Source organism: Malaclemys terrapin, chromosome 4 (genome assembly GCF_027887155.1).
Source record: "Malaclemys terrapin pileata isolate rMalTer1 chromosome 4, rMalTer1.hap1, whole genome shotgun sequence".
NCBI classification, from domain to species: Eukaryota; Metazoa; Chordata; order Testudines; family Emydidae; genus Malaclemys; species Malaclemys terrapin.
In genome coordinates this window covers 72,954,979-72,981,759 of record NC_071508.1, presented here as the reverse complement: position 1 = coordinate 72,981,759, position 26,781 = coordinate 72,954,979, and the positions used below count along the sequence as shown (strand labels likewise).

General features: G+C 40.9%; 1 protein-coding gene across 2 annotated transcripts; it reads left to right on the top strand.

Moving 5' to 3' along the window:
* The first annotated feature begins 65 nt into the window (after nucleotides 1-65).
* APIP (APAF1 interacting protein) lies at nucleotides 66-22,994 on the top strand. Of its 2 annotated transcripts, none has more exons than XM_054026921.1 (7): nucleotides 66-555; nucleotides 3,327-3,427; nucleotides 6,347-6,395; nucleotides 11,494-11,611; nucleotides 13,503-13,638; nucleotides 16,484-16,651; nucleotides 19,602-22,994. In XM_054026921.1, exons 1-7 carry the CDS (start codon nucleotides 283-285, stop codon nucleotides 19,702-19,704), a joined length of 948 nt encoding a protein of 315 aa, XP_053882896.1. In that variant the 5' UTR covers nucleotides 66-282; the 3' UTR covers nucleotides 19,705-22,994. The 2 variants fall into 2 exon arrangements, with proteins under 2 accessions (XP_053882896.1, XP_053882897.1); XM_054026922.1 differs by lacking the exon at nucleotides 19,602-22,994 and adding an exon at nucleotides 17,362-18,030.
* Nucleotides 22,995-26,781: the final 3,787 nt, after the last annotated feature.

Sequence of the window (26,781 nt, the reverse complement as noted above, 5' to 3'; positions counted from 1 at the left end):
TCCACCAATCGGGATGCACAATATGAGGCTCCTTCTGCCACCGCCTTCCTTCGTGTCCCGGTGCCAGCTGTCTCCGCATCGCCCCGGTCTCCCCTAGGTCAGGCCCCCGCTGTCCGGGCCGGGGTTAAGCACAGACAGATACTCTGGGCACGTGTCTTTCCTCTCGCCTCCTCGCGTGTTGGCCGCTGGAGAAGGAAGCGTCTCGCCACCCGCTGGGCCCCGGGCCTGGGGCCGCCTCAGCCACTCGGATTGCGGGCAGGCCGGGCCGGGGCCCGGAGGTTTATGCTCCTACACCTGCCTAAACGCGCCTCCCCCCGGGCAGCGCCGCCCCAGCAACTGCAGGACAATCCCGCCCTGGGGCTACCCCCGCCCTGCCTGAGCGGGGCCCCTGGGCTCCCCGGAGCTGAGTCCCTGCCTGCGCCGGGGGCGAGGAAGGACCCCAGGGTCGGTCCCAGCGCTGGTTGCGCTGTGCGTCCGGACGGCGCCATGGCTGCGGCTGGGGGCGGCCGCTGCTGCCCGCGCGAAGGTGGTTGCGTGGCCGGGGATGCATCGCAGGTAGGCGCGGGGGCCTCGGCGCGGGACCCGGCTTGGCAGTGTGCGCGGAAGCGCTCAGGTGGTTCAGGGACAGAAAGCTCAGCGCCCTGCAGGACCCAGGCCACTTTATAAATTGCATCGGGAATTGGTACTGACTGGGAGGGACGAGTGCCACACACTGAGTTGCCTGACCCCTTCCTGCAGCAGCTGAGATTTCTTTGGAGGTCCCCATCAAGCACTGATTGACCTATCCCGACTCAGGATCTGTCCAAATGAAAGCCTGATGTGATGCATTCTTAGTAGTTAAATAAGGGCCATAACTAAGGCTAAGATTTTGTCATGGATATTTTTAGTAAAAGTCATGGACAGGTCACAGGCAAAAAAAGAAAATACCTGTGACAAAATGGGGATCTGCGGGTCCCCACACTGCCTGAAGCAGGCAGCTGCGTGGGGGCTAGGAGCTGCCTGCAGCAGCTGAGGGTTGCGGAGAACCCTTGCTGCCTGCAGTTCCTGGATTCCCCCGCTAGCTCCAGCAGCCAGGAGCTCAGGGGATTCCCCTGCCACAGGTGGCGGCCAGGAGCTCCGGGGTTACCCACTGCCCATGGCAGCTTGGAGCTCCTGGAGTTGCTAAAGATGGCAGGGGTACCCCGCAGCTCCCTGCCTCCATGGGCGGCAGGGGACCCGGCAGCTCCCAACCACCTCAGGCTGAAGTCACAGAGGTCACTGGAAGTCACCGAATCTGCAGCCTCCGTGACTAAATTGTAGCCTTCACCATAATGCACCAAGATCTGTTTTAGTCAATTTTAGTTTTATAATCATTTTATCAGTCTTAAATGTTCAAATAATTTTCATACATAAGAGCAACTAGAACAAATCCTGTTTTGGGACAAACAAAAGAAATCTATCTTTGGGACAAATAGGTCTATCTTGGATAAATGTATCTGTATTTTTAATTTCATTTAGATTATGTTTGTCAATAGTTGCTTTTACTAAATTACCGTATATAATCGTTCATTAGCCCGTTCGTTTATAAGCCAACCCCCCAAGATAGTTAGGTAAAAATAGCAAAAACTGTATGACCCTTTCATAAGCCAACCCTATATTTCAGGGGTTGGCATACTTTGGCTCCTGGCCCGTCAGGGTAAGCCGCTGGTGGGGTGGGATGTTTTGTTTACCTGGAGCGTTCACAGGCACAGAGGCCCTCAGCTCCCTGTGGCCGCAGTTTGCCACTCCCGCTGGGAGCTTAGGGGCTCCAGGTAAACAAAACAACAATGTATTAGATATTCAATGTAATGATTCATAGAGTTTAAAATCATCAAATTTTGGTGTAGACCTGTTTATAAGCCAACCACCGCTCTTTGATGCGTATTTTTTTACCAAAAATATTCGGCTTATAAATAAGTATATACGGTAAACTTGCTTTAAAATATTGTAGCTATCCAAAGAATACTTGTGGTGATTTACTGCAAGGATCTGGTGCCTTAGAAACAGCTATTGTGAAATATCAGCTGTATGATTTCTTCTGCAGATGTCTGGTTCATTGCACTTGTTTCTAAGGGAAATATACATATTGTCCCTAAGATTTTGTCAAGGGAAGACACATATTTAATACATTGCATACACTGAGCTATCCCACCCCCCCCATCCCCCTCCCATTTACTATGTCTGATATTTGAACAGTAAAGCAAAGCTGAGCTGCAAAAGTCCCAGGTGAACTATGAATGAGTCTGTGACACAGAACTCACCCTCAGGAATGATATACATGTTTTTTTTATTTAATATTCCATTGTGTTTATAAAATTAGTGATTATATTAAATTGAATAATGTTTCTCTGAAAGAAATATTAAAATGGAGCAATTAAAATGAAAGCTAAACAGCATCTGAGGCATTCTCATGTCGTAAAATGGTAGGAATGTGAAGCTAGTCAAGTGATCTGGTGAGGTGAACATTCCTCTTTTGATATTATTTGAATGCTAATTAAAAAGAAAATAAAACAAATCTAAAACGTATACAGTATGATCCATACATATTCATAATCATAGCTGACATGGCCCATTAATAAAATTAGGACTTTTGTTATTGTAATTCAAATGTAAATCTTGCAAAATAACCCTACATAAAAATTATTCAAGAGGAGGAAGTATGTATCACACAGACTTTTAAAAGCATGTCATACACATACTCCTAGAAATTATGGGAAACGTTCCTTTATTTGGCACTCAGTGGAAATTCTTTGGTCATGTGATATGAATTTACAATGCAAGTTGTGGTAGTGGTTATGGTGGGATAGATACATAGGAAGTTAGCCTATGTGTAACTTCACAAGGGGAAGAATTAATTGCCTTCAAAACATTTGAAGGTTGTGAACACTAAGGATGGGCAAATGTATTTAGGGCATGGTAGGAGAAATAAGAGAAAAATTATGCTACTTTGTGATCATAAGGATAGTTATCCTGTACTGACAAAGGTCAGTGGATGGACTAGATGACCTAATCTTTCTCTTTTATCACTAATCTTGGTGGGATCGATCTAAAGTTCATTGACTGCGCTGAGCTTTGGACCAGTCCTTCTAACTATGAAAGCCATCTAATTTTTTGTTTTTCTAATGTGGCCCACATGAAATGTCCAGGGCAGCACACAAACATACCGTCAGTCTTTAGTTCAGGCACCAGTGAGATTTTTTTTTTATTTTGAAGTCCTTCTGTATAAATCAGATATCATCTCATGCAATTGATTCCAACATTTATAAGTGGACAATTACTTTTTTTGTTTGTTTGTTTTGTTTTTTAAGGACAAGTTACATCCAAGAAACCTGATTCCAGAGCTCTGCAAGCAGTTTTATCATTTAGGATGGGTCACAGGAACTGGTGGTGGAATCAGCTTGAAACATGGGTAAGTGGGGTTTTTGAAAGCGATAACTATACAGATGATGGGGTCAATTGAATAAGCAGTGAGTGCACTACAATTCATGAAGGATGGCTGAAATTCAGGAGTGAGGCATTAGACAAAGATATGTTGCAGAGATATCATTCTTGGTCTCTGAGGAAGAAGGAATAATTCTTGTATTCAGATAAATCCTGAAGACATATTAATGGGAGATAATTTAGGCAGGTCAGGCAACAAGAAGACTTGCAGTAAAACAATTTTTTGGTGTGTATGCAATACTAAAAAGTGTACAATTAGGAACCACTTTGCTATATAATTTTGCATGAAATGTACCATTGTCTATTCAGCTTGATAAGTTTGAAGTTATTAATGGATACAGAGCTCCTCTTAGTGGCCATTGAAAGAAAGGAACAGTAATCATAATTAAGGCTAAATTTTAGTTACGGGTATTTTTAGTAAAAGTCATGGACAGGTCACGGGCAGTAAACAAAAATTCACGGACCCGTGACCTGTCTATGACTTTTACTAAAAATACCCCTGACTAAAACTAGGGGGAGAACTCGGAGGGTGCTGGGGAGGGGGGTGCAGCCCGGGGAAGCGCCGCGGGTGCTTGGGAGGAGGGGCGTGGGTGCTCAGGAAGGCAAGTCATGGCCCACAAGGCACCGTGGGTGCTGGGGAGGGGTGTGTGGCCCAGGGAGGCACTACGGGTGCTGGGGAAGGGGGTGTGGATGCTGGGGGGGGAAGGAGTCGCGGCCCAGTGGGGGCACGGGTGCTGGGGGGGGAGGGTTGATGGAGCTGGGGCAGGCTTCCTACCCAGTTCCTGGGAAGCAGCAGCCCCAGCTCCCTAGCTCCATGTGCTGCCTCCGCTCCGCCCAAGCCCCAGTTCTGCAGCTCCCATTGCCTGGGAACCGTGGCCAATAGGAGCTGCCAGGACGGTGCCTGCGGGCAGAGGCAGCAAGTGGAGCTAGGAGCTCCCACCCCCCAGGTAAGCAGCGGTCCCAAGTCCTGAGCCCCCACACACCCAAACTCCTGCGGTCGGGGGGCAGGAGGGCCCCGAGACAGCCCCAGCAGCAGCCAGTGTGACTGACCCTGAGGCTGCTCAGGTGGCTTCTGGGCCAGCCGCACAGGGCTGCTGCAGAAGTCACAGAAAGTCACAGAATCCATGACTTCCGTGACGTCCGTGACAAACACAGAACCTTAGTCATAATTACACCACAGATGCATTGTTAGTGCAAGATAAATGTGATCTGAAGTCACAAAGTAGTGAAACACTGAGACTTGTCAGTACCCCTCACCTCACCACATGCATGCAACTACGTTGCTGTTCAAGCATCTGATCTGAAGTAGAGGACATTGATTTTAAAAGTGTGAGGTTAAGCGTCTCAAAAGACGGCTATAGCCTCTGAAGTTTTTTACAGAGTGGAATGGTGTATTAGTCTGAGCACAGTTAGAACCATTTAGAACTGTCCTTAGTTCTAAGGTGTGTGCTGACATTGACTACATTTGTTGCCTTGGCCAGGTCATTTAACCTCTCTGCCTCATTTTCTGTCTGAGACAAGGTGGGTGAGGTAATACCTTTTATTGGACCAGTTTCTATTGGTGAGAGAAACAAGTTTTCATCATTGTTACTCGCTGGTGGAATCTAATGAATGATTTAGAATAATTGCACTCGTTTGGATACAGCACAGTATATGGAAAATTGTTCTATTACTCTTGGTCAACTGTCCTACATTTCAAATACTGTATTCTATTGTCAGCTCTTCATTAAACATTTAATTTTAAAACAAGTAATTTTTCTTTTAGAAAGGAGGTACATCTCTTTGTTTCAGTAGCAATCAAATAGTAATCGATTGCTTAACATACTACTTTCTTAGTTATCTTGCTCATAGAATGGCACCAAGTATCAATGAATTAAATTCGTTACCTATTTGCAGTACTAATATATTAATACTAATCCATTAAAACCACATTTTTTTGTATCGCAGATATCATGTGTTTTGTCAAGATAAGTATACTATCTTGAAGGTTATATCTTATTCAAAGGACTCTGTCTACTCCATAAATATGAACTCCGTATTTTCCTTAGGAAACTAATACAGTCTTTGTCCTGAAATTGCTGGAAATGTATCTGTAGATTTACTAATTGTTCACTAGGTGTCTCTATTCTATAGATTTTAAAATAAGGCCTTTAAAGATGAATAGTGATTACAAATATCTGATATTTTATCCCCATTTTATGGCCTTTACTGAAAATATTTCACATCCTATTTTTAAATAATTTTAATTTATGAAAAGATGTTGAAATTCTTCATTCACATAAGCCTTGCAAGCTTTAGGTATTTCCACTTGAACATAAATTGTTCCATTTATTGAATTGTTCAATGTTTTCTTCTGTGTGAGTTAAATATATTTATTCATACGTTAAAACATATATAATACAATTTAATGGTTACCACATAAATAAGTGTATTTCCCAGTAACTAAAGGTGATTACAAACACTAATAGCTAATTGATATTAAGCTATACATGATAGATTTGGCACTGTTTTTTCTTGCATCACTCAATGTCGACTTGCAATTTCCCTTCTGTTTCACTTTGATTCCAACTAATGTGGGGTGTGGGTTTTTGTTTTTTTTCCGTCAGTGATACAAATATACCCAGTTAAATCTGTAGACAGGTTGAAAGGACTATTTATATCTTGGATATTCTCAGCTTCCAACTGCTCTAGTAAGATCAGTGTCGCATATTGAAAACCATCTGTATGTGAATGTGTGGTGGGAGAACAAGTGTGGTTGCATCATCATGTGCTGTGTAAGTTAATTCTTTATCAATAAAGGGTAGAGTACTAAAATGGCTCTAGCAAATTATATATTCTTCAAATTGTATATCTTATACATGGAGCTAAATTCTGTATCTTTTCCTAGAGATGAAATCTACATTGCGCCATCAGGAGTCCAAAAGGAAAGAATTCAGGTATGTAAAACTTATTTTTTACCTCAGAACTCATCCTTGGAAAGGAACAAAATTACTTGTAGTGAGCTATTTATTCTGAATGTTCTTTCAAAGCAGTTTTGGGTTTTTTTTTCTTGTTGTGAAGTCTGAAACACCTTATTATTACTGACTACCTTCTTGAGACCACTGATGATTTCTCCTAGTATTATGTGATCTCAGAGCAGCAATTCAGTACTTTTTCAGGGGCGTATGTAGGTTACTCCTTTTGAGTTTTCTTGTCCTAAATTAGTACTGACTATGAGATCTGAAATCTACTTCATCCCCAGATTTGTTCTGCAACAGCCCAACATTCCACTAGTTTGCTACTGTTTTAGTTAACATTGTATACATGCAATTGGGTAACTGTGTGTTAAAGCTTCTGTTCTAAATATTTTTATTAGGGCTTTCGATTAATCGCATTTAACTCATGTGATTAACTCAAAAAAATTAATAGTGATTAAAAAAATTAATCGCAGTTTTAATCGCACTGTTAATCAATAGAATACCAATTGAAATTTATTAAAAATTTTGGATTTTTTCTACATTTTTATATATATTGTATTCTGTGTTGTAACTGAAATCAGTGTGTATTATTTTTTGTAACAAATACTTACACTGTAAAAATTATAAACAGAAGAAATAGTATTTTTCAATTCACCTTATACAAATACCATAGTGCAATTTCTTTGTTGTGAAAGTGCAACTTACAAATGTAGATTTTTTTTGTTACATAACTGCACTCAAAAACAAAACAATGTAAAACTTCAGAGCCTACAAGTCCATTCAGTCCTACTTCTTGTTCAGCCAATTGCTAAGACAAACAAGTTTGTTTACATTTACAGGAAATAATGCTTCCCTCTTCTTATTTACAATGTCACCAGAAAGTGAAAACAGGCATTTGTATGGCACTTTTGTAGCTGCCATTGCAAGCTATTTATGTGCCAGATATGCTAAATATTCGTATGCCCCTTCATGCTTCAGCTACCATTCCAGAGGACATGCTTCCATGCTGATGACACTCATTTAAAAAAATAATTTGTTAATTAAATTTGTGACTGAACTCTTTGGGGGAGAATTGTATGTCCCCGGCTCTGTTTTACCTGCATTCTGCCATATATTTCATGTTATAGCTGTCTCGGATGATGACCCAGCACATATTGTTCATGTTAAGAACACTTTCACTAGAGATTTCACAAAACGCAAAGAAGTTACCAGTGTGAGATTTCTAAAGATAAATACAAGTTTCAGAGTAACAGCCGTGTTAGTCTGTATCCGCAAAAAGAAGAACAGGAGTACTTGTGGCACCTTAGAGACTAACAAATTTATTAGAGCATAAGCTTTCGTGGACTACAGCCCACTTCTTCGGATGCATATAGAATGGAACATATAATGAGGAGATATATATACACACATACAGAGAGCATAAACAGGTGGGAGTTGTCTTACCAACTCTGAGAGGCCAATTAATTAAAGAGGAAAAAAAAAAAAAAAAAACTTTTGAAGTGATAATCAAGCTAGCCGAGTACAGACAGTGTGATAAGAAGTGTGAGAGTACTTACAAGGGGAGATAGTCAACGTTTGTAATGGCTCAGCCATTCCCAGTCCTTATTCAAACCGGAGTTGATTGTGTCTAGTTTGCATATCAATTCTAGCTCTGTAGTCTCTCTTTGGAGTCTGTTTTTGAAGTTTTTCTGTTGTAATATAGCCACCCGCAGGTCTGTCACTGAATGACCAGACAGGTTAAAGTGTTCTCCCACTGGTTTTTGAGTATTTTGATTCCTGACAAAGATGGACTACAAGCTATCAGGAACAGTATCCCTGATAATGTCACAGCTAACCTGGTGGCTGAACTTTGTGATTTTGTCCTCACCCACAACTATTTCACATTTGGGGACAATATATACCTTCAAGTCAGCGGCACTGCTATGGGTACCCGCATGGCCCCACAATATGCCAACATTTTTATGGCTGACTTAGAACAACGCTTCCTTAGCTCTCGTCCCCTAACGCCCCTACTCTACTTGCGCTACATTGATGACATCTTCATCATCTGGACCCATGGAAAAGAAGCCCTTGAGGAATTTCACCATGATTTCAATAATTTCCATCCCACCATCAACCTCAGCCTAGATCAATCCACACAAGCGGTCCATTTCCTGGACACTACTGTGCTAATAAGCGATGGTCACATCAATACCACCCTATACCGGAAACCTACTGACCGCTACACTTACCTAGATGCCTCCAGCTTCCATCCAGGACACACCACACGATCCATTGTCTACAGCCAAGCTCTAAGATATAACCGCATTTGCTCCAATCCCTCGGATAGAGACAAGCACCTACAAGATCTCTATCAAGCATTCTTAAAACTACAATACCCACCTGCTGAAGTGAAAAAACAGATTGACAGAGCCAGACGAGTACCCAGAAGTCACCTCCTACAAGACAGGCCCAACAAAGAAAATAACAGAACACCACTAGCTGTCACCTTCAGCCCCCAACTAAAACCTCTCCAGCGCATCATCAGAGATCTACAACCTATCCTGAAAGATGATCCTTTACTCTCACAGATCTTGGGAGACAGACCTGTCCTCGCTTACAGACAACCCCCCAACCTAAAGCAAATACTCACCAGCAACCACACATCACTGAACAAAACCACTAACCCAGGAACCTATCCTTGTAACAAACCCCGATGCCAACTCTGTCCACATATCTATTCAAGTGACATCATCATAGGACCTAATCACATCAGCCATACCATCAGGGGCTCGTTCACCTGCACATCTACCAATGTGATCTATGCCATCATGTGCCAGCAATGCCCCTCTGCCATGTACATTGGCCAAACCGGACAGTCTCTACGCAAAAGAATTAATGGACACAAATCTGACATCAGGAATCAAAATACTCAAAAACCAGTGGGAGAACACTTTAACCTGTCTGGTCATTCAGTGACAGACCTGCGGGTGGCTATATTACAACAGAAAAACTTCAAAAACAGACTCCAAAGAGAGACTACAGAGCTAGAATTGATATGCAAACTAGACACAATCAACTCCGGTTTGAATAAGGACTGGGAATGGCTGAGCCATTACAAACGTTGACTATCTCCCCTTGTAAGTACTCTCACACTTCTTATCACACTGTCTGTACTCGGCTAGCTTGATTATCACTTCAAAAGTTTTTTTTTTTTTTTTTTTTCCTCTTAATTAATTGGCCTCTCAGAGTTGGTAAGACAACTCCCACCTGTTTATGCTCTCTGTATGTGTGTATATATATCTCCTCATTATATGTTCCATTCTATATGCATCCGAAGAAGTGGGCTGTAGTCCACGAAAGCTTATGCTCTAATAAATTTGTTAGTCTCTAAGGTGCCACAAGTACTCCTGTTCTTCTTTTTAAAGATAAATACAGCACACAACCCAAGGTTTAAGAATCTGAAGTGTCTTCCAAAATCTGAGAGGGATGAGGTGTGGAGCATGCTTTCAAAAGTCTTAAAAGAGCAACACTTTGATGCGGAAACTACAGAATCCGAACCACCAAAAAAGAAAATCAACCTTCTGCTGGTGGCATCTGACTCAGATAATGAAAATGAACATGCATCGGTCCGCACTGCTTTGGATTATTATCGAGCAGAACCCGTCATCAGCATGGACTCATGTCCCCTGGAATGGTGGTTGAAGCATGAAGGGACATATGAATCTTTAGTGCATCTGTACCAAGAGAATGCCTGTTCTCACTTTCAGGTGATGTACACAAGAAGCGGGCAGCATATCTCCTGCAAATGTAAACAAACTTGTTTGTCTGAGTGATTGGCTGAACAAGAAGTAGGACTGAGTGGACTTGCAGGCTCTAAAATTTTACTTTTTTTTTTTTTTTTTACTTAATTCTACATTTGTGAGTTCAACTTTCAGGATAAAGGGATCGCACTACAGTTACCTGTATTAGGTGAATTGAAAAATACAATTTCTTTTGTTTTTTTACAGTGCAAATACTTGTAATCAAAAATAAATATACAGTGAGCACTGTACACTTTGTATTCGGTGTTGTAATTTAAATCAATATATTTGAAAATGTAGAAAACATCCAAAAATATTAAAATAAATGGTATTCTCTTATTGTTTAACAGTGCGATTAAAGGCGCAATTAATATTTTTAATTGCTTGACAGCCCTAATTTGTATTTGTTTGTATGTATGTAAGTCTTTCTCTAGGGCTGCTCTGTAGGCAGATAGGATCTCCCCAGATCAAGATGACCTTAGTCCAGTGGTGAGCAACCTGCAGCCCACGGGCCGAATGTGGCTCATCAGAGTAATCTGATTGCGGGCCACGAGACATTTTGCTGACGTTGACCATCCGCAGGCACAGCCCCCCACAATTCCCAGTGGCTACGATTCGCCGTTCCCAGCCAATGGGAGCTGCGGGAAGCAGAAGGCCGCAGGGACGTGCTTGCTGCCGCTTCCCACAGCTCCCATTGGCTGGGAAGGGCAAATGGCAGCCACTGGGAGCTGCGAGGGGCCGTGCCTGTGGATGGTCAATGTCAGATAAATGTCCAGCAGCTCACAATCAGATTACCCTGATGGGCCACAGGTTGCCCACCACTGCCTGAGTCTATCTCAGTTCTGCTCCCTTAAGAATAAAAACAGAAGTACTGCTGGAGATAAATAGTAAATACTGCCAGCTGATTTATGATACTAGGGACTCCTCCAAAACAGAAACATATGTGGAGTAAGAATCACTGCTCCACATCTCCATCTGAGATAATACAATAAAGGATGATAGGAATCCTCTCACTGATTGAGACTTGGGTTTCCACATAATAATCATTAAATGTATTTGCAGAAGAAAAGATAGGGGGAAAGATACATTCTGGCATGATGCATAATTGATTTTAAATAAAAAAACTTTGTGCTTAATCTCATGGAGTAATTGTTTAAGAACAGTTTATTAATGCAAAAATACGGTTTATGTAAAGCTGCCAAAATCAAGCCTGTTTTCTATGTATCTTCCCAGAAGAAAGTAAATCTATTTTGGGGAAGAGTGTCACAGTTTAAGCAATTCTACCTCTCTCACAGCCCGAAGATATGTTTGTTTCTGACATAGAAGAACGGGACATCAGCGGCCCTCCACCACACAAGAAACTAAAGAAAAGCCAATGCACGCCTCTCTTTATGAATGCTTACACCATGAGAGGTATGCAGTAAATGCATTTGATTCAGACAATAATAAATCAATATAAATCAGTACATGAAATGGAAACTCCTAAGTCATAAGTGTAGCGTCACTGGAATTTAATATTGCCTTAATTGGAAAATACCATCAGAGCTAAATTTGTAGTCTCATGACCTTACAGTAGTTTCATACCAATAGATCTTAGGCCATATTACAATCTTTTGCAATTGTAAAGGTTAGCAATTGTAATCGCTGTTTACAATGGTGTAAGAAATGTAAAGCTATTAAGATTCCAAATTATTGACAGAACATGTATTTACTTTACAATTATAAATATTTTGAAAAACAAAACTTTTCCTTTTTCTCTAATTACAGTGCAGGCCAAATCATGAGTTTAGGATTCTATTTCTCTTGCATCTGTTGATATCAGAAATGCCAGAAATAGTACAGCGAGTGCAATTCTCACAATTGTTTGCTACATTAAGTGGATGCAGCATGCCCCACATCTAATGCCCCACATTAGAGGCCCTATTTGTCTGTCTACTATTTCAGTCCAATTCATCCTAATGTGAAAAAAGGCAATTTAATCCCTTTATCTAATGCCTCTGGTCCCATTTAGAAATATATTTTAACTTTTAAAATGTATATTAATCTAACACTTCTGCACTTTCTGCACATTTTTATCAGTTTAATTTAATGGAATTGGATTTTAACAGTAGTTGAAGGTTTTATGCAATTGTACGAGATTTGTGTCTTTTGTCCTCCTCCCCTCCCCCCTCCCAAAAAAAAAAAAAAAAAGGTTTTGGGAGTCTATTCTTGTTTTCATGTAAAGGAAACTTGTACGTGGAGAGCCTTTGCATATGCAAAGGAGAACTTGCTATTTTCAGCAACATTGCAGGTTTATACCCTGTGATTCCTGTGCTTGACCTTTCCACCTCACTACAATATAAAAATAAAATGATTGAAAGTGATGTTAGGGAACCAATTTATATGCTCCAGAGCAGGGGTGAAAGTAACTCCGGACACTTACCAGTATGGGGCCGGGGCGGGTACTTGGGTTGAAGTGACCAGATGTCCCGATTTTATAGGGACAATCCTGATTTTTGGGTCTTTTTCTTATATAGGCTCCTATTACTCCTCACACCCATCCCAATTTTTCATACTTACTGTCTGGTCGCCCTAGGCGAAAGGGATGGGGATGGGGGTCAGCATCCCCCAGCCAGCCCTTCCAGGCCACCTGGCCTATGCCACCCGGGGCTCCAGTGGCGATTTATAGTAGCAGTAGCAGCAGCGGCGTCCGGAGCCCCAGGCCCTTTTAAATTGCTGGCCCCAGGGCAGCTGCTCCCTTTGACCCCCCTGTTGGCAGCCCTGCTGGTACGGACCCTACGTCTCATACAGGCCAGTGCGGGTTCTTACCAGTACGCCATACTGGCCCGTACCAGCTCACTTTCACCCCTTCTCCAGACAGAAATAGCTGAACATCAAAGAAACTCTCCTCTTCTGAGTTCTTTGAGTCTTCTTTGTACTCTTCTGCCACAAATAAGTCAAATTTTTAATTCTTTAGAACCTCGGTGCTCTTTGGTGATGTAATTAAAATGTTTCAGTCATATCAGCTGATGGAAATGTAAAATAGATGCATGAGGGAAAAGGTTTGCCTGGAAGTTGCACTAAAACCATCCACTGACACCCTAATTATAGCTCTCACTGTTCTTTGTAGATTACAGAATACTTCCTATTAACATACCTTTTGGTTGCTCTAAAGAACTGACTATGGGCCTTGTCTAGTCCATTAGCAAGGATGTTCAGCTAAAGGATTGAAACTAATTTTCACATGTCAGTTTATCTTAATGGAAAGTAGGGAGTCACATTTCAGTATGAAATACAGAGGCATCCCTTTTCCTTCTCCTTCTAGGAGCTGGAGCTGTGATCCATACTCATTCAAAAGCTGCTGTCATGGCTACCCTTCTCTATCCAGGAAGTGAGTTTAGAATTACCCATCAGGAAATGATAAAAGGAATCAAGAAATGCACTTCAGGAGGGTATTACAGGTAGATTCCCATTTACGAGACTAATCCGGCGTACACCGTTTCTGCTAAATGTTGTCTTCAAAAATGTCAGTGTCTTTTGTGGTTCAGCATTCAAGAGAGCAATATTTGTAATTAAGTCAGAGGAATATTCACTAAGGGGCTGATTTAAATAAAACTCACCATGCCTGTTTTGGAGCAAAGCTCAAATCCAGTTTGAGGAACATTAAACTGACTAGGGAAGAACAATATTTTCCTTACATTTCAATTTTCTGCCTTTATTGTGAATTTGAGTGAATCTGTGTACTAATGAAAGATGAGAGGCTGCCGTTTTTTAATACTGATGCCAGCTATGGTGAAAAGATAGCAGTCCCAGCTTCCAACATGCTGTCTCAGGGGTGATCCTAACCTGATGAAAAGAGAACACCCTATGGTTAGGGTTAAAAAGTAGCAAGATCTCTGTAACAACTCAGACATGACTTCCCCAGAGAAGGTGCTGAATTATTCTAGATTTTGTGTGGTGGCTTTTTTGTGGGAACTCTTTCCCACAAAGCATTGAGTTGGGACTAGCACACTCATTTCAGATAGTGTGACAATAAGGCCTGGTCCCCACTAAGTCCCCACTTCGGACTAAGGTACGCAAATTCAGCTACGTTAATAACGTAGCTGAATTCGAAGTACCTTAGTCCGAACTTACCGCGGTCCAGACGCGGCAGGAAGGCTCCCCCCGTCGATGCCGCGTACTCCTCTCGGCGAGCTGGAGTACCGGCGCCGACTGCGAGCACTTCCGGAATCGATCCCAGAACATCGATTGCGTGCCGCCGGACCCTCCGGTAAGTGAAGACAAGGCCCAAGATGAGGGGTGTTAGATATACACCTCTGCACTTTCTTGGTGTTAATTTTTGTAACTAACATTTTTCCCCAAACCGTTTGGGAAGGTAGAAATGCATTGAGGTTTGGATTTGGTACAAGGGTGTGTTCTATGCACATAAAGATGTCAACTTCCACAAAACTTTAACTTTTGTCTGCATTAGTATTTGCATTTTTAATGTATGGCAAAGGCATCTGATAGCATTGGATAGGCACTTTTTTTCTTGAATTTTGTATAAAAATTAATCCTTTTTTTTTTTTAATTCAATTTTCAGGGGGTGTTTCTGGGTATTGTTTTCTGGTGGTGGTTCAGGTAAATATTAAGGATGGGATTTTCAAAATATTTATCATTGGCCTAAATCTGATCTCACTGAAGTCAGCAGAAGTTTTACCTTTGACTTAGTGGAAGCAGAGTCAGGCCACTGATAAACAGTTTTGAAAATCCCCAACCCTCATTTATCTCAGGCCATCTTTAAAAAAGAGTAGCATGAGCCTGGTCTCTCTCTATTTTTCTCTCAATATTAAAATAATACTTGGCACGTGCATGCCATCATTTATCTCAGAATCTCAAGGAGCTTTGTAGACATTAATTCTCACAAACAATCTTGTGAAGCTGGTAAGTGGTTTTATAGAAGAAGGCACAGAGAAGTGTTGTGACTTGTCTAAAATCACACGGCTAGTGGCAGAGCTGGGACTAGAACCTAGGAGATGTTGCTCCCAGTCGTCTGTTCTAACTACTAGCCAACACTTCAGCTCTTCTTTTAATTTCCAGGCTGTATGTGACTAGTAGGTGAGCTCACAAACATTGCTACAGTTGTTTCATTCATTAGACTGTAGAGTGCTTTGGGATGCCTTCAGCATGAAAAACTGTAAAGAACCAGATTTTCTCTCTTTCTGTGAATAAACACATCCAATACTAGATTTACTACTTTCAGCATTGCTTTATATCTATAATGTAGTTCCATCTTTTTTGAAGATGTTCTCCCACCATCTACTCAAAAAATATCCGTATGATCTTGATGGTGAATCTGGATTTGAACTAGAGATTGATTATATCTATTTAAACAAGTTTCTGCAAATATTAATTAAGGTTCAAATAATGCCAAATATCCTAGTCTCTCTTTGCTACACATTATTGTGCAAGTTCCACTGAACAGCATGCAGCATCTTGCCTATAGTGCAATGGTTCCCAAACTGTTGTCAGCAGATTGCATGTATCCCATTGGGGACTCCGTCACAACAGAGAAACATCTTTAATTCTTCAAGCACTGACACTTACTTCTTTCTACCTGTATCCTTGGGCAGGACTCTGTCAGGGTTTCCAAATTCTTTTTTAGACCAACCAAATTTTAATCCTGAGTGGCTGCTTCATATCTTTCTTTATTAAGTGTTGTTGTTTTTTAAATAAATTCAGCCATGATCAAATTAGTAGATGTTGCCAGTATTGGAGGGATAATTAACACAGAAGAGGACAGACCAAAACTGCTAAGTGACTCAGACTGATGAAAGTAGTAAGGGCAGGCAATGAAAGGAGATTTAGTGCTGAGAAAAGTAAATTCCTAAATGCGAGGAGAGAGAATAAACAGCAGATACGAAATAATGATATGTAGGCAAGCAGTTACACCAAGTGCATTAAAGTATTTTTATTTTATTTTGTCCTGAATACTGTTCAAGTATTCCCAGCGTAGCGTAACCCATCTCTATAGTTTTCATAGGGAAGGTGTTGTATCAGGTTTTGGACCAGAAGTGTCCTTGAGAGGATATATAACATAGCATCGTTCACAAGATGAAAGAGTTTGAGATGTTACCAAATCCTCTGCAAATAAAGAAGGGAGCACCTCCTTGATTGGGGAAAGCTTACGACAATGGCTCTTAGATGTGGAAAAGAACTGCGATATCCTCCATGCCATGTAAGAGCAGGAACAGAGTAGTCTCCTGATAGAGAACACTTCAGAACGCATTGGTTTTTAATTGCAATAATACCTCTTTTTCTATTTAGATATGATGATAAGTTAGTGGTCCCCATTGTTGAGAACACACCAGAGGAGAAGGATCTCAAGGAACGAATGGCACGTGCAATGAATGAATACCCAGACTCTTGTGCTGTATTGGTCAGACGTCATGGAGTTTACGTATGGGGAGAAACGTGGGAAAAAGCCAAAACCATGTGAGTGCAATTTAAAGGTCATATCTGTTGCCATAGTAGCCCTGAAATATTAATGGAGGTAGAATCACTGCATGTGCATCCCAGCCACAGCTGATTCTTCCCTCTCTTGGCTCGCACCACCAGTGACAATTGTCCCAGTCTACGGGTTCCTGACAACTTCTTTTCATGTGGGAAGGGCCCTCCCCATATACACATCAGCTTCCAGGGAAGATCTCCAAGTTGCTTACATGGGCCCCTAGCAGTACCCTCCTCAACAGCCTCAGCCTACAGAGCCACACATGATAGACTGTTTTAAATAATAATTTTTCCCATAAATGGGAATCCATTTCCCCACCTGCCAGTGGAGAGCTGTGCAGCACAAACCCTGGGCATCACAGAGGCCTGGCTAACCCTTCCCCACCAGAGACTTTAATGTGGAGGTGGAGTGACTATTGCAATAAAGTGATAACAGTAGGGTGACCAGATAGGAAATGTGAAAAATCGGGACGGGGTGGGGGATAATAGAGCCTATATAAGAAACCCCGAATATCAGGACTGTCCCTATAAAATTGGGACATCTGATCACCCTAGATAGTGGGAGTGTGCTGCTGCCTGACCACTGTGCTATCAATGCTCAGTGTATAGAAGAAAAATGTTCACTTTTTAAACATATGCAGCTTCCTAAGAATGCGGCCCAACTCCACATTTCTCCTGTTCTGTTTTTACTGAAGGTGCGAATGTTATGATTACCTGTTTGATATCGCAGTACAGATGAAGCAGCATGGACTAGATCCTGCAAAACATCCAGCTGAAGAAAATGGGATCGTATAAACTACAACAACACAGTTCTGTACCCCCACCCACCCACCCACCCAAAATTGCAGTGCAAAAAGTGGAAATGTATTTGTCAACCTTCCAAGCATTTATAACTGAGCGCCCTTCTACTGCATCTAGTAGAGCATGCTTTGACTGTCAAAAGGGGAATTATAGCTAAAGTGTTTAATAACAGCAAGTGGAGGAAACATAGCCCCCAATCCTGCAAGCTGATCTGTGCAGGCAGACCGTTATGCCCAGGTCTGCAGGATCAGGGCCATGCGTGACAATTCTGCTTCAGGGCTGGGGTTTTTTCCCGTCAGTAGCAATTGTTGAATGCCATTTGATTAATTTCAATGGGCATGGTGGGTCACTTGTGTACCTTGGACAGAAAAACTACAGTGGATTTGGCTCCCTGTTGCCAAAGAACCAGTGTTTAATAGTAGCTGAAACTGTCTTAAAATTAAATGTCTCATAAAATGTAACTATCAGATTATCATTTTTGTAGCTGTTTAAATATATAAACACATTAAATCAGTATCTGAATGTTTTAAGCAGAATAAAGGAATTCAGAGCAGAAACCTTAACTCCACCTCAGTGTGCCTGACTTTGATAGAGCAGCATATAGTACACATAGGCTAACTGTACACAGTCAGTTGTGCCTCCCATCTCTCTCTCAGGAATCGGGGCCTGCACCAGAGCTAGTCTGGAGGGGCCAGCAGGCTGGCTCTTAAGCCAGCAGCAGCTTACTGGCTGTTCAATGCTCATTCCCACCGTTGTGCCTGCTCTTATGTTCCTGCCTTGCACCTAGCCTTGTCTCTGTCTTACCCCTGCTTTGAACCTGCTTGCCTGCTACCCTGTTTGCTCCAGTTCTTGACCTCTGGCTTGACCTTTGGCTCCGGCTTCTGACTCCTGGCTTGACTGTCGGCTCTGGTATTTAGCTCCTGACCTGTGGCTCTGGCTTCTGACTACTGACTCCGGCTTGCCCCTTGGCTATGGTATCCAGTTCCTGCCCTCTGGCTTGAGCCTTAGCTCTGGTATCTAGCTCCTGACCTCCAGCGTGACTCTTGGATCCAGCTTCTGACTACTAACTCCAGCCTTAACCCTAACCTTAGTTCCCGACACCTATTCCGACCCCCAGGTCTAACGCTCACTCTGACTACTAGGCTAGATTGCCCTTAACCTGTCACCTGACACTATTGTGCAGTGTAAATAACCTTGAGTGGATATCTGCTCCTCTGACCCTCCTAACCCCCAGAAAGCAACAACACCACCCATACTCGCCTTGCAAGACAATGTCATTTAGGTGACCTGGATTTATATGTACTATACTCAGAATAATATCTGTATTGAGACGAGACGAGTTTGTTAAACTTGAAGTCATAGATTGAGGGACCAAGTAGGCCAGACACAAAGACAGTCTTGGCTAAACACACTTCTATATTTTTATGCAGCATCCAGCATCAGTATTTAGGTAGTTTGTAATTTTTGTAGAATCAGTGGTTTTATTAAAATCAATATAGCACTATATATAATTGAAAGAGAAAAATGTCCAAAATAGTGTCTGAGCAAAAACTGATTATAGCACTTAGGGTATATCTACACTGAAGTTAGACACCTGTGGTTGGCCCATGCCAGCTGACTCTGGTTCACGGGCTCAGATTGTGGGGCTTTTTAATTGCAGTGTAGACTTCAGGGCTAGGGCTGCAGCCCAAGCTCTGGGACCCTCCCACCTTGCTGGGTCCTAGAGCCCAGGCTTCAGCCCAAGCACAGCCGTGTTGGTCCTAGGATGCTAGTCAGATGACGCTGTTGAGGTAATATATTTTATTGGAGCAACTTCTGTTGGTGAGAGGGACAAGCTGTTGAGCCACACAGAGCTCTTCTTCGGGTTTGGGAAAGATCCACCTTTTGCTGTGATGCTGGGAGTAACAGATGCTGCGCATAAGCAGTTAGCATATATTGTAACGAACCGACCCCAAGATGCCTGTTCCTGAAAATCCGAGTGATCTTCAAAGATTCTAGAGTCTATGTTTGAACAAAACCCTTTCTAATCGAATTAGTGCTTTCATATATTAGTATTAAGATCCCTTTGACTATTTATTCTACTTTAATAACTTGTTTAGAATATCTTTGCCTTTGTCCTGCTTCTCCCACACAGGTTTGGGTGTTCTAATCCACCACGCAACTCTCAGATTCTGCTGCACATGGCCCAAGCCAGAAGGGGGCATTATTCCACTCATTTGACAGCTGGATTCTACTAGTTATTCTTGACTATGAGTTGGTTTGGAAGGAAAGGAGGGAGAGAGGTTTTTTTGTTTTTGTTTTGTTTTAATTGCTGTGGATGAATATCTTCCAAAAATCACTTTGATTTTCTCACTGCAATTCTAAGTTTCTGAAATGCTCCACCTGCCAATGAAAAAAAAATTAAACTGCTTTTTTTGCTCTTACAACTTTCTCTTTATAACTTCACAATCATGTAATTTTTTTAATTATTATTTTGTAGAGTGGTGGGTTTGGTGTGGAAAACCTTACGTGGAGGTTTCTTCTGTACTGCTGCAAATAAGTATTAAGGACAAATACACACTGATACAATCTTTTACTATAATTTAACTTTTTAATTTTCTTCTGCAACCTCTCTCTGTATTGAAATGATTTTTATTTATTATTATTATTTTTGCCATCATAATTGCCTGCACTTGCTCTCACAAAAGAGGGTTTTGGTTTGGTCAGACTTGGACATTTATTGTTGAAAGTCAATGAAGAGGGTAATGAAGATGTAGAGATGATGTGGGCAACCGCTCAGTCTCTATCTTCTGTTAAGTATATACTGGAAAAAGATACTAGGCACCATATTTGATGATGGATTAATATATTTTAATTGTGATGTCTCTTTTATATTGTGAGATATTTTATTTTTTCTCAATCTGCTTCTAAATATTTAGCTGTGTGCTGGATTGTGGATCATAATTTCTGCAGGACTAATGACCCATGGTGGTTCTTTAATAGTTGTCTGTTGCTGCCCAAGTAGAAAATTTCAGTATCAGCTGACAGAATCTACACCACTGGGCTTGATACTTTTTTTTTTTTTTTAAATTGCAGAATTCAAAAATTCGATATGAAGCCTGAAGCACCAGTTGAACTATTAATTTGTTCCCAAGTGTTACGTTAATTTTTTTTTTTTTTATAATCAAGCCTATAACTGATCACCTTGGAATCCTTTGCTAACTTATTTCTGAACTAAGAAAAAGCTAACAATTCTATAGTCCTGTGTGAATGGACTGATATTCTGTCTTAATATTTCCTTCACAAAGGAATTCACTTTCAATAAGATCTTGTTAAAGACCATTAGAATTTTAAAACAGCTTGATAAATGTCTTCATGACCATAGTTAACCATGGTAAAATTTCATCAAATGTCATGATTTAGGATATATACAATGCCATGAGCGTCAAAAAGTACATTATTGACTGAAACACAGTATTCCATAATAGTGCATTTTAGTATCTTCTTCCACCATATTGGGGAATGGCCAGTGTTGGAAGCAAGGTATCAGTTTGGATGGGCTAATGGTCTGATCAGATAGAGTAATTATGTTTCTATGAATACCTCTTTAAATCAAGAGCTACAGTATATAGAAATAAATTTTACTTTGCTATGAAAAAGATCAGTTGTCTCTTTATTATATTTTATGTATGGCATAATGTTGACAGTCAGACTTGCCTTTTAGGGTAAGGAGAAATTATCTCCCTTTTTTGTCTCTTTTTTGTGACCTTATGCAGTTGTTCTCCCAGGCCTACTTGGAAATAAATTGTGGTGAGCTGAACTTATCCAACAAATATGATGTTCTGTCTTGATCGACATTGGACTTTGTGATGTGACCAAAGGTCTGAAAATAGGCATGTTTAGTTAGGAATGACTTAATTATAGGGAACATACCCACTATACATTTTGTAGGAAAATATACTATTCCCTCCTTGGAAGAATTGAAGTACTTTCAGCAGGAAGTAGTTAATCTTTCATCCCTTCAAATTCTCCTATCCTGCCCCTCCTTGAATAAGTTACTTGAAAGAACTGCAGCACTGGTGAAATTTAAAATTGACCCCGTCTATCTCTGAGGGATGGAGTCTAAGGCCATGTCTAAACTTACATCACTTGGGGGTGTGAAAAAATACCCTTGAGCAACATAAGTTTTGCCGGCATAAGTGGCAGTGTGCACAGCACTATGTCGGCAGGAGAGCTTCTCCCACTGACATAATTACTGTCACTCATTGAGGTGGTTTTATTGTGTTGACGGGAGAGATCTCTCCTGTTGATATAGAGCGGCTATACTGTAAGCTCGCTAGTGTAGAAATGGCCTAAAATGACCTCCTCACATGAACTTCTTCTACAGCAAAATTCACTGAGGAAAGCCTCAGTTTTGTCTTTCATTTCCCACTTTCTACAAGTGACCAAATTTGGCTGTTCTTGGATTCCTTACACTATTTAGGAAAAACACAGCTATTGCACCAAGTCTGAGTGATTGCAGGTTCTTGAATTATTTCTGTTTCCCCTATAATTCACCCTCTACTTTAAGAAAACAAACTTCTGCTGGTAATGAAGCCCCCTTTCCCTGTTTCATTTAATCAAAGTAGTGCCACTTTGCTTTTTCACTGATGATGGATTTCATATTTTCTCCCCAAATATGACTGAAAAGCTAATGGGCTATTTCCTGCTTGACTTCTATTGTTTTTGGACCCTTATTTCCTTTTCAGTTACTTGTCTTTTGTGGCTTAGACTTCATTATTTCTGTTATTTCACATATATGCCCATGCTGTATTATCATATCTACTGAACTTCATGTAGCATCTGTATTTTCTTGGCTAATTTTTTTCATCACTAGATGTATTTCTCTGTACCAGACATTTGTTTTTTGGTGGGGAGCATTCACTGCAGCAGTCAGAGTGATGATCTGTGGGTTGCAGCAGGGACTGAGAATAAGAACTCCTGTGTCCTTCTGACTCACTGTGTGATTTTTGGCCAGTCATGTAATCTCTGTCTAATCATGCTCTGCTCGTGTTGTAGAGCTAATTAATGTGTGTAAAGAGTGTCAAGATCTTTGTACAAGATGCTATATATGTGAAAGACATTAAGCAGCTTCTGTCTTCCTTAGTGCTGTTATCACTCCCAGAGATATGCTAGCAAACAGATTCATTGCTGATGTTTCAATCCAACTACAGGTAGTTTCTGTTTAAAAGCTGATAGCTGATGTTGACCTCTGATACCATCTCTAAACTGCACTATCTCTTCAAAAGTGAATTCCTGTTAGTATTGAGTTCATAAAAAAAGGTTTTCAAACCTAACATTTACAGTCATAGTGGAACATAGTTATATTATTGTTCAGTACTGATGTTTAAAACAAATACAAAAAAGCTTCCACAGCTTCTTGTTATATTGCTCCATTAGTACTGCACTGACTGACTAGACTAGAGGGTACAAGGACAAGAATTTTTCTTGCTATCTTTGTTCTTCAAGATTGTATGTTAATAACCAATAAATATTTGATCTGCTTTGACCTTTCTTTAACAGAGGTATAAAGACTGCCCCTATAAAATTTCAGTGATACCATAACTCCACATATGAATTTGTTCTCTTTCGAAGCATGCTTCCTCCACCCCCAGCTGTATTTTGTAACTGGCTGGAAGCTGAAGCTAGACAAATTTAGACTGGAAATAAGGTATACATTTTTAATAGTGAAGGTAACTAACCACTGGAACAACTTTTCAAGGGTCATGGCATATTCTCCATCACTGGCAATTAAATCAAGATTGGATTTTTTTTAAAGGCATGCTCTACTTCAAAAGGAATTATTGTGCAGAAGTTTCATGGCCTTTTATATACGTCAGACTAAATGATCACAATGGTCCCTTCTAGCCTTTGAGCTCCATGTGCTCTCATTGTATTCTGAAGTCTACCTGAGAGATTTTCTTCGTAATAATTCATAGAAGAATTAGTCCTAATAGAACAGCAGTTAACATCCTTTTTCAGACTGGTCCCCTGTCTAATTAGGACTGAGTTAGGCCTCTAAATACCTTTTGAGGATCTGGACCTAAGGCACTAAGCCAGCTAAGCATTATTAAAACTATTGCCTTATGTCTACTGTACTTGTTTAACTAAAGTATTTTGTACATATGCAGCAGGTGTTTGATCACCTTCACAGTTCTAACTCATGATCTGAGTTTAGTATCATCAGCTCATGTTATGTACAAAATGCTAACCTACCTATTACTGGTGGATCATGTAAACTACTAATTATAAATGCAAATCAGATGTTACTTCATACTGGTTAGTTTTTCAACGAACATCCCATTTGGTTTTTAGAAGGCAGAAGTTTGCAATATGCAAAAACTTGCAATATTAAATGGTATGCCTGTAATCTACATTACCTTCATAATTATTTACCATAAGTACTCTATTATGCCAATTGATCTTGCATTACATTTCCTCTGACACTTCAACCTTCATTTTAAAAAGTCAAAACCTAACAAGACAGAAGGAGCAACATAGGAAAATTGGTAACAGGATAGGAAGCCTTTCTCTGAAATCCGTACATGTTTGCTTTTTGGCAGCTTCTGTCAAATGAATTGGTTTTGATTCTCTTCCTGTGGAAAATCACATCACCAAGAAAACACTACTGCATTTGCCACCAATAGCAGTCTCAAGAGGGGGGCTGTTAAATTGGCATGAAGAGTGAATCACCCTGCAGATGTTACCTCCATGCCAGCATTGAAGCACACTCACTTTGGTAATGGGAGAGAACAGTATGGGGAAGTGGGCATTGATGCTGTACCCTAATAGAAACCCTAGAGGATTCTGTCTCCAGTACTGTCCATCGAACGCTAATCCACTTCAAAAAATTTTTGATTAAGTAGTACAATGCTCCCTGTTTGTTCCATAGGCTGGGAATGTTTAGTTTTCTGCCATTGTTTTGCTTTCCCCCCCACATCCCCCACTGCTATATTCCCCAATTTCTTTCAACCAGAGAAATTTACCTGACTCGATTATATAAAAAGGGAGTGTGTACCAGCTAAGCAAGCTACCTAACTTATTCAAAGTAAATGCCCTCACTTGTCCCTCTGTTTAAAAAAAAAAAAAAAAAGCATCTGTGGATAAGTGACTGCCCTCTTAGCACTATTTAAATCTAGTAATGTACGATCTTGCTTTTAATACTTCCTTATCCAAATTGTTGCAGAAAGAGGCCAAATTCAAACTTGATGCAAAGAACTTTACATTTTACCCCAACTTGTGGGTAAACAAAGATAGCAGTCCTACTATTTCAGCACCTAAACTCACTGTGGCTAGCAGAGGTTAGGAAGGAATCATTCCTTCCTTCGGAGTAATGTTAGACAATTGACCACCTACGCTCTACAGGGAGGGAGATAGGAAGAGATGTTTTTTCCTGTGCCCAAGGCTGAATATCAGACCAAGTAGACGAGGGGTTCTCAGACTTTTGTACTGCTGACCCCTTTCACACAGCAAGCCTCTGAGTGCAACCCCTCTTATACATTAAAAACACTTTCTTATATATTTAACACCATTATAAATGCTGGAGGCAAAGCGGAGTTTGGGGTGGAGGCTGACAGCTTGTGACCCCCCATGTAATAACCTTGCGACCCCCTTGAGGGGTCCTAACCCCCAGTTTGAGAACCCCTGAACTAGACTAACCCTGTATACAAATATAGTCTGTGGAGCTGTGCTGGATTTTTGTAACAAAACCTAAAATAAGTAATTTAGTTCTGGATTGTGTTGCCAATTAAATTGAAACTGCAGAGCATTCTGAAAAGATGAAACTTCAGCTGGGTTTTAGAGTTTTTTGAGGTTTGTTCAAAACAAAACCAGGAATACCATTTGAATGAAGCATGAGCTGAATTGTGAGTTTTTCCACGTCTCTTGTGTCAATTCTTTTGCTTCTGCTAGAGCACAGTCAGAAGGAATAGTCATCAGATGGTGTAAAATACAAAAAGCAGAATGGGAAAATTTGTCTAGATATGAAGCAATGATGAATGACTTTGTTTCAAATTGGTCAGACAGCAATTACAGAGACCCATTGTTTTCCTTAACTGTAAGAGATCATGCTACAATCCAAGCAAGTTTCTCACACCTGGCACATATAAAATTACAGACTTTAATCTCCAGAAACCAGTTCTACAAGAACTTAAACATATAGCATACATTCTGTCTTCTCTAAGTATGCCTCAAAACAACAGAATATTATCATTAGCAAAAATCAGGTAATTAGAAATGGAGTTCACGTGTGGTTGGGAGGAAAGAATGGGTTTTAGAGTTAAAGCACCAAACTGGAAGTCTGGGTTCTATTGCTGAGGTATGTCTTTAGGTAGGTCACTTTGGGTCACAGAGTTAACAGTTTGAAAGAGTCGGGTGCTTAAGTCTCACTGAAACCCAGTAAGAACATAAGAACGGCCATATTGGGTCAGACTAAACGTCCCTCAAGCCTAGTATCCTGTCCTCTGACAATGGCCAATGGCAGGTGCCCCAAAGGCAATGAACAGACAGGTTATTATCAAGTGATCCATGCCCTGTCACCCAATCCCAGTTTCTGGCAAACAGAGGTTAGGGACACCATTCCTGCCCATCCTGGCTAATAGCCATTGATGGACCTATCTTCCATGAATCTATCTAGCTCCCTTTTGAACTCCGTTATAGTATTGGCCTTCACAACACCCTCTGGCAAGAAATTCCAGAGGTTGACAGTACGTTGTGTGAAAAAAATACTTTCTTGTATTTGTTTTAAACCTGCTACCTATTAATTTCATTTGGTGGCCCCTTGTTCTTGTATTATGAGAAGGAGTAAATAACACTTCCTTATTTACTTTCTCTATACCACTCATGATTTTATAGACCTCTATCATATTCCCCCTTAGTTGCCTCTTTTCTAAACTGAAAAGTCCCAGTTTTATTAATCTCTCCTCATACGGAAGCTGTTCTATACCCCTAATCATTTTTGTTGCCCTTTTCTGAACCTTCTCCAATTCCAAAATATCTTTTTTGAGATGGGAAGACCACATCTGAACGCAGTATTCAAGTTATGAGCGTACCATGCAGGGCCCCCCCAGAGGATTCAGGGGGCCTGGGGAAAAACAATTTTGGGGGCCCCTTCCATAAAAAAAAGTTGCAATACTATAGAATACTATATTCTCGTGGGGGCCCCTGCGGGGACTGGGGCAAATTGTCCCACTTGCCCCCCTACCCCTTGCCTCTGGGCAGCCCTGGTACCATGAATTTATATAGAGGCAATATGATATTTTCTGTCTTATTATCTATCTCTTTCTTGATGATTCCCA

Bases quoted from the DNA above. Each gene is read 5' to 3' on its own strand.
- APIP (XM_054026921.1), top strand. From the start codon at position 283: ATGCTCCTACACCTGCCTAAACGCGCCTCCCCCCGGGCAGCGCCGCCC. The intron at 556-3,326 runs GTAGGCGCGGGG...TTGTTTTTTAAG, and splicing joins TGGCCGGGGATGCATCGCAG to GACAAGTTACATCCAAGAAA. The intron at 16,652-19,601 runs GTGAGTGCAATT...TCTCCCACACAG, and splicing joins TGGGAAAAAGCCAAAACCAT to GTTTGGGTGTTCTAATCCAC.